General features: G+C 37.3%; 1 protein-coding gene across 2 annotated transcripts in view; it reads right to left on the reverse strand.

Moving 5' to 3' along the window:
• Positions 1-10,000, reverse strand: part of Mctp (multiple C2 domain and transmembrane region protein) — a 302,695-nt gene that overhangs the window by 81,463 nt on the left and 211,232 nt on the right. For both annotated transcript variants that reach the window (XM_076198654.1, XM_076198655.1), the window contains 3 exons: positions 4,477-4,619; positions 2,469-2,548; positions 1,422-1,530 (listed from right to left, as the gene is read on the reverse strand). In XM_076198654.1, the coding sequence (XP_076054769.1) occupies positions 1,422-1,530; positions 2,469-2,548; positions 4,477-4,619 (332 nt within the window). The remainder of the gene's footprint in view (positions 1-1,421; positions 1,531-2,468; positions 2,549-4,476; positions 4,620-10,000) is intronic.

Consider the following 10,000-nt stretch of genomic DNA (forward strand, 5'->3'; position numbering starts at 1 on the left):
GTACCATGGAGGTCGGTACTGGCGCCAGAGGACATCGGAGGTCGGTACTGGTGCCAGAGGATCTCAAAAGTCGGTACTGGCGCCAGAGGACCACGGAGGTTGGCACTGATGCCAGAGTACTACGGAAAGTCTGTACTGGCGCCAGAGGGCCTCGAAGGGTCGGTACTGGCGCCAGAGGACCTCGGAGGGTCGGTACTGGCGTCAGAGTACCGTGGAAGGTCGGTACTGGCGCCAGAGGACCTCGGAGAGTCGGTACTGGCGCCAGGGTACTGTGGAGGTTGGTACTGACGCCAGAGGACTTTGGAGGGTCGGTACTGGCGCCAGAGTACTATGGAAGGTCGGTGCTGGCGTCAGAGTACCGTGGAGGTCGGTACTGGCGCCAGAGGACATCGGAGGTCGGTACTGGTGCCAGAGGACCTCAAAAGTCTGTACTGGCGCCAGAGGACCTCGGAGGATCGGTACTGGTGCCAGAATACCGCGAAGGGTCGGTACTAACAACACTCCTATTTCTTATGTATATAAAGTATCAACTACACGGTGGGTCAAAAGTTTGGATCTATAAGCAAAGACTGTCTGATCATCCTGTAATGACATCAGCAACTGAAATGTTCAGAAATGTTTAAAGATCTCCTGTTCATCGTATACACAAGTGTTCAGAAGTCGGGGGGCTAACGATATGACTAATTGTCGTCATTTCTGTGTTCATGTGAATGTTTGGCCACGGATACAGACTTCTGGGCCACCCTGTGGAGGTATTAAACAGGGAAGAAGAACGGATGATTCCTGTTCTTACGATGCTTTGCAAAGAGATTCAAATTAAATCCACAGATGGAGTCGAAAGTGGTAAATGAATCTTAGTACCAAATGCCCTAATATGCAGTGGTGATACTTCTCTCTAAAATTCAAAGTTCACCATAATTCGGGACGAGAATTTGCTAAATCTAGAAAATCCCCAAATACCAGAAGGGCTGTCTAATATTCTTGCATATACCTTTTAATGTTTTTGTTTGATCAAAACTGAATAAATAAATAAACAAATACGATTGATTGCAAAAAGATATATTTTTTCTATTTAAAAATAGTTCTGTTATAAAAATATTTGGGTTCGGTCCACAGACCGAGTACCATCCCCTCAGGGTTGCACATTGAAATTGAGGTGAGATGTACTTATGGGTTCTGAAGATGGGCTTCGGGGAGATAATCCTCTCCGAAGTCTGGCAAGACCACCATAGGTGGACTCTTCACTAATACCACAAACAATTTTTTTTTTTTTTTTTTTTTTTTTTTTTTAATAATGTGACGCGATGCCTTTATCAGGATTCGAACCACCTGCCTTTGGCTTTCCACCTTCGAAAGAGGCTCCCTGGGCCAGTTGGTCCCCCCTCGCCCTTCTTTTAAAAAAGAAACGATCTTCTACTCACCTGTTCCTTCTCTTCCTGGGTTTTAGGGACAAGGGTCAGGTTCAGGGTGACCGTGCCCATGTAGTCGTGTTTCCCTGGCTCCTGTAGGGTTAAGGTCACGTCTTCAGATCTGTAAACAACAAGAGATACGACCTCGTAAACGGGTTTGCGACATCGTAACAGTACAATGTACTAACAAAGGAGCCGTACCTCCATCCATGGCCATGAAGACATCAAAGACATGAGGAGATCAGTGTTGGGCTATCTCGCCTTCTAAGCTATTTCTAGTATTGAAGCATCTGTAAGGAAAACTGTGTGTGTATGTGTGTGTGTGTGTGTGTGTGTGTATGTGTTTGTGTGTGTGTGTGTGTGTGTGTGTGTGTGTGTGTGTGTGTGTGTGTGTGTGTGTGTGTATGTGTGTGTGTGTGTATGTGTGTGCATGTGTGTGTATGTGTGCGTGCGTGTGTGTATGTGTGTGTGTGTGAGTGTGTGTGTGTGTGTGCATGTGTGTACGTGTGTGTGTACGTGTGATTCAGTACAGTCTTGGATCACGTGTTGGACTCGTGATCGACAGCTATTATCCTCCCGGATGAGAGTTCAGAGCTCATATATGACCGATCTATGGGTAATGTTGTGACCTTACAAGCACACACACACCCAACTTCCCGCCCACGAGAGTTGAAGTAACGACTCGAAGCGCAGCGATACTGAAATTATTTCAGCCCGTTTCCTCGTCTCCACTCATTAAAACCTAAATTCGTTCATGTTGTTGGGCTGAATTATATTTTCATCCAATTTGTTCCATAAATCTATTTTTATGTATGTGGAAAGCAAAAATTCCCCCAAAAAAATTCAAACAAGTTTGCATTTTAATTGTGTGTGTGTGTGTGTGTGTGTGTGTGTGTGTGTGTGTGTGTGTGTGTGTGTGTGTGTGTGTGTGTGTGTGTGTGTGTTAAATTGTGTATGTTGAATTGTGTGTGTGTATGTGTATATGTGCGCGCAGGTGTGTGTATGCTTCTCCTTTGAAACGTTGTATCTAGGAGCTTATTCTAGGATCTGACGACTCACCTGTCAAGTTCTAGAGTTGTGAGGTCTATTGACGCCATCCCCATGAAGTCGTCTTGCAGGCCCCAGTCATAATCGAAAACCTGGAGCATTAAGGGGCGACTTTAATGTAACGAAATTTACATATTTGTTTATATACAATACATAATAATAATAGATAATAATAGTAATAATAATAATAATAATAATAATAATAATAATAATAATAATAATAATAATAATAATGGTAATAGTAATAATAATAATAATAACAATAACAATAATAATGATAATCATAATGATGATTATAATAATAGTAATAATAATAATAATAATAATAATGATAATAATAGTAATAATAATAATGATAGTAGTAATAATAATAATAATAATAATAATAAATTTATTTGGCAATAAATCATATACATCAAATACAGATAAAAAAAATTACTATTGCCGAGGAAAACACAAAAAAAGCATGTGAGCTTAATCTATGTCTCTCTATCTTCTTTCCCACACACACACACACACACACACAAACACACACACACTAACACGTGATCCAAAGACCACACACACACACACACACACACACACACACACACACACACACACACACACACACACACACTCACATATATATATACATATATATATGTATATATATATATATATATATATATATATATATATATATATGCACACACGCATACACATCTTTATAAAAAAAATTCTCCTTATGTAATCTTATTTTTATTTTTTCCCGTGACGACGCCTTTTGCTAACAAGAGATGAATAAAATCGCCTGACGGTAACCAGAATGAAAGAGAAAATGTCACCCGGCCCAGAAGGTGTTAATATTTGTTATTTTTTTCTCAGTTTACTTATACTTTCATTAAACAATATATTTATCTACACATTTGAAAAGGGGAAAGAGCATTTTGGTATATGTATGCATTTATCATTTTTCTTATTCGTTTACTCCCTTATACATTTTATATTTATCAATTTTTCTATCATTTATTCATTCATTTATTCATAATTTACTTAATCATTTACTCATTTGTATATTTTATATTCATCTATTTTTCTATCCTTCATTCATTTATTTATTTATTTATTCATTTATTTATTTATTTTCTCTTATATATAGGGAACCCTCTTCAGCGTTTTCTCCTCCATTTTGTCTCGCTCGTACGATCCTTCTTTGTGATATTTTTACTTTCATCCTCTTCAGAATTTTTTTTTCTCATTTTCTCTTATACATAGGGAACCCTCTTCCGTGTTTTCTCCTCCATTTTGTCTCACTCGTACGATCCTTCTTTGTGATAATTTTACTTTCGTCCTCTTCAGATGTTTCTTTTTCCATTTTCTCTTCTCCGAAGTCTTCATCTCTCTCTCCCTTTTCATCTTTAATTGTATTTTCCTCCCCTCCCTTCGCCTCTTGTTCCATTTTCTGTCCTTAAAATCTTTCGTTTCCTCCCCTCTACCTTCCTTTTTGTCTCCTAACTACTGTCTTACCCTGTTACACTTCTGATTCTTCCCCAATACGGATTTTTTTTCGCGGATTTTTTTCCTCAGACTTTTTTTTTCTTCAGATTTCTCCACCGGATTTTTTTTTCTACTTCAGATTTCTCCACCGGATTTTTTTCGGATCCTCCCTGGATTTTTCCGGATTTTTTTCGGATTCTATTCCGTTTTTTTCCCTTCAGATTCTCCCGGATTTTCTTTTATCGTTTCCTCCCCCGATTTTCATCCCGATTTTTCCGGTTCCCTTTTCCATCTTCCTGACCAATCTGCTAATCCAAAAATCACATTTTCTCATTTACCCTATTCTATTCTGCTACTCTCTCTCTCTCTCTCTCTCCCTCCCTCCCTCTCTCTCTCTCTCTCTCTCTCTCTCTCTCTCTCTCTCTCTCTCTATATATATATATATATATATATATATATATATATATATATATATATATATATATATATATATATATATATATGTATATATATATATATATAAAGGGTTGAATCTTCTTACCTTAATGTGAACAGGTTCGAATGGATCCTCGATGGGAATCGTGAAGGTTTCGTCCCAGCTGGGGTTGAGGTCCTTGTAGATGGTCTTGGACTTGTACAGCATCTTGCCCCCGACCTTGAACTTGACGTAAGGGTCACTGGTCCCTGCAAGCAGAAGGAGAGGTCAACCTTACGGTCAGAAGTCTGAAGGAATGGGACAACCACCCTCCTTGTTTTTTTTTTTTTTTTTTGGGGGGGGGGCGGGGGAGGGAGTGATGTGAGATGGAGGGCGAAGGAGGTATGGAGGAGTTGTATGGAGTGTATGTGGAGGAAGGAGTCATAGTTTTTTATATATGGAGGGGGTCATATGGAGGATTAGTATAGAGGTTAGCTGTAACAACGAAAGCCGCCATCTTTGTCCAATGTATTTGGACAGTGAAGGCAATTGGCAGTACTGAACTCTGAGGGGAAGGAGGAGGAAGAGGAGGAGAAAGAGGAGGAGGAGGAGGAGGAGGAGGAGGAAGAGGAGGAGGAAGAGGAGGAGGAAGAGGAGGAAGATGGCGGCGACCAAATTATAAAGGAAAAGCAGAAGACTACAGAAAAAAAGAGAGAAGGGGGAGGGAGGAGGGAGGAGGCTGCCAAGGAAATTATGCAAACAAGACGTGAACAAGGAAACACTAGAGAAAAGAAATAGCGAGAAACATTAAAAGATCAAAACAGAACAGAAGGAATAACGAGGAAAGAGGGGGGAGAGGGAAAGAGGGGAGAGGGGGGGAAAGGAAGGGGAGGGGAGGGAAGAGGAAGGGGGAGGGGAGGGAAGAGAGGGAAGGGAAGGGGAGGAGAGGGGAGAGGAAGGGGGAAGAGAGGGAAGGGGAAGAGAATGAAATAAAAGTGGCCAGGAAACGAAGGGAGGGGAGGAGACTTTATTTGAGTCATGGGAAAAAAAAAAAAAAAAAGAGAGAGAGAGAGAGAGAGAGAGAGAGAGAGAGAGAGAGAGAGAGAGAGAGAGAGAGAGAGAGAGAGAGAGAGAGGGTCTCTGTCTTTTTATTTCCCTGGCGTCAAGTAGGACGGGAGACAGGGCGAAGGAGGAGGAGGAGGAGGTGGGGGTGGGGGATGGCGACAACGACGAAGAGAGCGAGGACGAGGACGAGGGATATTATTCGGAAAGAGGACGGGAACTGCAGCCGGAAAGAGAACCTCCCCCTACTCCTCCACCTCCTCCTCCTCCTCCTTTTCCCCGAGGTACCTCCTGACGCAGGAGCGAGACGCATGGTGGTGATGTTGAGGGTGATGATGGTGGTGGTGTTGAAGGTGGTGGACATGGTGGTGATGTTGAGGGTGGTGATGGTGGTGGTGTTGAGGGTTAGGGAGGTGGTGGTGATGATGGTGTTGAGCGTGGTAGTGGTGTTGAGGGTTGAGGTGATGGTGGTGTTGAGGGTGGTGAAGGTGGTAGTGTTGAAAGTTGTGGTGGCGGTGGTGGTGTTGAAGGTGATGAAAATGGTGGTGGTGTTGAGGGTGATGGAGGTGGTGATATTGAGGGTTGAATTGATGATGGTGTTGAAGGTGGTGGTGTTGAGGGTGGTGGAAATGGTGATGGTATTGAGGGTGATGGAGGTGGTGGTGGTGTTGAGGGTTGAGGTGATGATGGTGTTGAGGGTGGTGGTGGTGTTGATGGTGATGGAGGTGGTGGTGATAGTTGTGGTGGCGGTAAAGGATGAGGTGGAGACTGTGGTGGTGAAGGTGTTGGTGATGGTAGAAAAGGCGGTGGCAATGATAAAAGAAAGATGGCGGTGATGATGTTGATCCTCATATACTCGAATAACAGATTCACGTCATTTTACGAAATAGCTTTCCATAAACCTAGAATCTAATTCACCTCCTTATTTCCTAGCTTATTTCTAACTGCCCCACACCATAACAAAACACGAATGCTAATCTGTATATCTAAAAATTCTCTCTCTATTTCCATATACATAAATATCTCAAAATACTAAAAAAAAAAAAAGTAAATAAATTAGATAAAGGCAATATTCATGTGATTTTTACATCAAAATGTGAGTTTTCAATGTCCCAAAAATTGCATAGAGCGTGGTACAAATGATCTCAAATCACGTGATGAAGTTTTGTACATGTACACCTTGTACAATGTACACTAGGAGTACATCGATCTCATCTCCTACCGTCTGGAGCACCGTAGAGCTGAATAAAACCGTCTGACGACAAACCAAAATAAAATATAAAGTACTGTTCGGTACGCAAGGTGGTTTTGTATGTTATCTACATTACATTGTACACTTGTACTTTTTACTCGTTGTTTTATATATTTATGTACAAATTTTTATTGACTGGGTCTATTGTATCATTAACGGTCAAATAAAATCGTCCCATAAGTTATCAAAATTATACGAAAATACATTTTATTGTTACATACATACATATATATATATATATATATATATATATATATATATATATATATATGTGTGTGTGTGTGTGTGTGTGTGTGTGTGTGTGTGTGTGTGTGTGTGTGTGTGTGTGTGTGTGTGTCTAATTGTTAAATAAATATTGTATATAAAATATACTACATTCTCAATAATAAACGACATGTGTATGGATAGATTTGATATTGGTGGGATATCTATTTGTGTCCTTAATGTCTCATAATCTATCGTTTTCACTCATCCACGATATTCTGTTCATTTTGAAAATACCAAAGAGGCTCCGCCCACCAGTCTTACGTGCTGATCTGTGATTGGACAGTGTGGTAACATGTCTCAAAGCGGGCCAATCACAGGGCGAGATCGGGGAAGGGGGTATGGCTACTTTGAAATATTATAAATATATAAATATGTACTGTATATATATATATATATATATATATATATATAATATATATATATATATATATATATATATATATATGTATGTCTGTATGTATGTATGTATACATATATATGTATTCGTGAAGCGTGGCAGGAGATTCTCTTTTAAGCATATTCTGTTGAAAACGACAGCAAATTCATTAGAAATTATTTTCTTACTTAAGATAGAAAGCTTAAGAAAGAAATTAATTTCTAATGAATTTGCTGTCGTTTTAAACAGAATATACATACATATATATGTATATATATATATATGTGTACATATATATATATAATATATATATATATATAGATAGACATTTGTGTGTTTGTATATATACATATATATATATATATATATATATATGTACATATATATATATATATACATATATATATATATATGTATATATATACATATATATATATATATATATATACATATACATATATATATATACATATATATTTATATATATATATATATATATATACATATATATATATATGTATATATATATACAAATACATATATATATATATACATATATATTTATATATATATATATATATATATATATTCTCTTTCATCTATTTGTACATCCATATTTACAAAGTTCCTGAAACTGTACATGATATGTAGATTGCACACACTAAGAACAAGCACAACTGTTCATATGGGAATGGAAATTTACTGCGTTCGTTCGTGTTTGTGTGTGAGTGCGTGCGCGCCCGCGCGTGTGATTTAATCTTCTTATGTAACCCTCTTGTAAAGAATTTGATCCCGTATTGTCGGTCTCATTCGCACATTTATTTATTTATTTTTCCTTGTGCATAAAAACTTGTACTTATCATTTATGATAGAAAAATATAAATATAACAGTCAGAATAGATAATTATATAATACAAGAAGGAAAAGTTTTCTTTCAACTAAATAAAATCGTATCGGTTTAGTTAACTAGACTCGGAGATAAGAGCATTGTTATTTTAATCGCTACAGTGGCATAGTTTGTTTTTGGATAGTCTGGGCATATGGTAAGAATCAGTAGCCATTGCAAAAATGTCGATAATTTCTGTCAATAGTATAATTTTTTTTCTTTCCAGTAATAACGAATTTTATTTATATCATATCCGTTGAAATACTTTTGAAATGTTCCTCTCCAGCCAAGGAAGAATATGAATAAATGATAACTCTGAACTTTACAATGCTTCATCCAATACCAACATATACGAAGAAGAAAAGAATCGTGAATAAAACTTGGAATTTTACAATCAATCTAACAACAGAATATTACAGATGTATATCGATATCTTCCTCGAAGCTTTCTTTGTTAGCGGGAGATCGTGCAGAAGTAATTAAGTTAATTATATTTCGCTGCAAGCTTATTTTGTTGCTAATAGTGGCGTAGTGATCCAAGAATATATATGTTCATAAGTTTCAAAATATGCACGAGTTTTATTTTTATTATATATATATTTCGCTGCAAGCTTATTTTGTTGCTAATAGTGGCGTGGTGATCCAAGAAAATATATGTTTATAAGTTTCAAAATATACACGAGTTTTATCGTTATTATATATGTATATTTATTCATTTAATTCTGTTCGATACTTATATAAATGTTGAAGAAAGTTCGGTTGAAATGTGTTGCTTTTTCATTTTAACGCGCAATGACGTCATATCGCCATCAGTCTTACTAAATGAACTTTGAGAAAAATAATTTCATAAGATGCATATTTTTTGTGCATAATATTCTATATAACATTACTAAATGATATATTAGGTATCATTTTATCAAAACACTTTTTCTCAATATGCTTGGCAATTTTGTACTTCAATTCAGATCTTTTACATAATAGGCTAGCCTAATGGTAGACTCGTCCTATCTGAAATGTAAGCTATAAGAGTAATTTTCATGATATATAAGACATATATTACAAAATGTAAACTTTCATATGCGCTACTCACTGAATTACGATTCATCTCTTCCTTCTCGTCGTCCTTCATTTCGCAATATTTCGTGCCATTGAGCGTATCAAAATACGAAAAGATATTCTCGCAAAATTCATACATCATACACTTTAAGATTTTCTTGCATAATATAAGCTTCTTTTACATTTTTCCCGCTGTTATGAAACAAAAAAAGAACTGTTAAAAACTAATACGTAAACAAGAATAAAAAATAAAGAAATGGATAAACGAATAAATAAGTAGATATATAGATAAAAAACAAATGAGATAAAAATGTGTAGACGACGCTTTTTCAGTTTGGCTAGCCATAGAAAACGGAGACAGGAAAACGGGACCGTGAGGTCTGTCAGACGCGCTGTTGGACTTCACGAGACGCGAAATAAAGAATTCAAACGTACAAACTGAAGCGGAAATACGTTTGACAGGAGCGAAGGAGATTCTGAATGCATTTGGGGCATAAAATAAATAAGTAAGAAAAGAAAGAGAAGAGGAAGAAAGAAAATTATTAGAAAATGGAAGGAAGAATAGAGGAAAGAAACAAGCGGAGAGGAAGCCAACACACAAGGAAAATGGGAGCCCAAAGATTTGCTTAAATTTTTCAAAAGAAAACGGAAAAGAGGATCGAAGAGCAAGAAAGCGAGATTTCCACTGGTATAAAGAATACTAGAATAATAATACCAAATAATAACACTAAATGATAATAAACAAACAATAG

The sequence above is a fragment of the Oratosquilla oratoria genome, chromosome 15 (genome assembly GCF_046742065.1).
Source record: "Oratosquilla oratoria isolate Oo_2021 chromosome 15, ASM4674206v1, whole genome shotgun sequence".
Lineage (NCBI taxonomy): Eukaryota > Metazoa > Arthropoda > Malacostraca > Stomatopoda > Squillidae > Oratosquilla > Oratosquilla oratoria.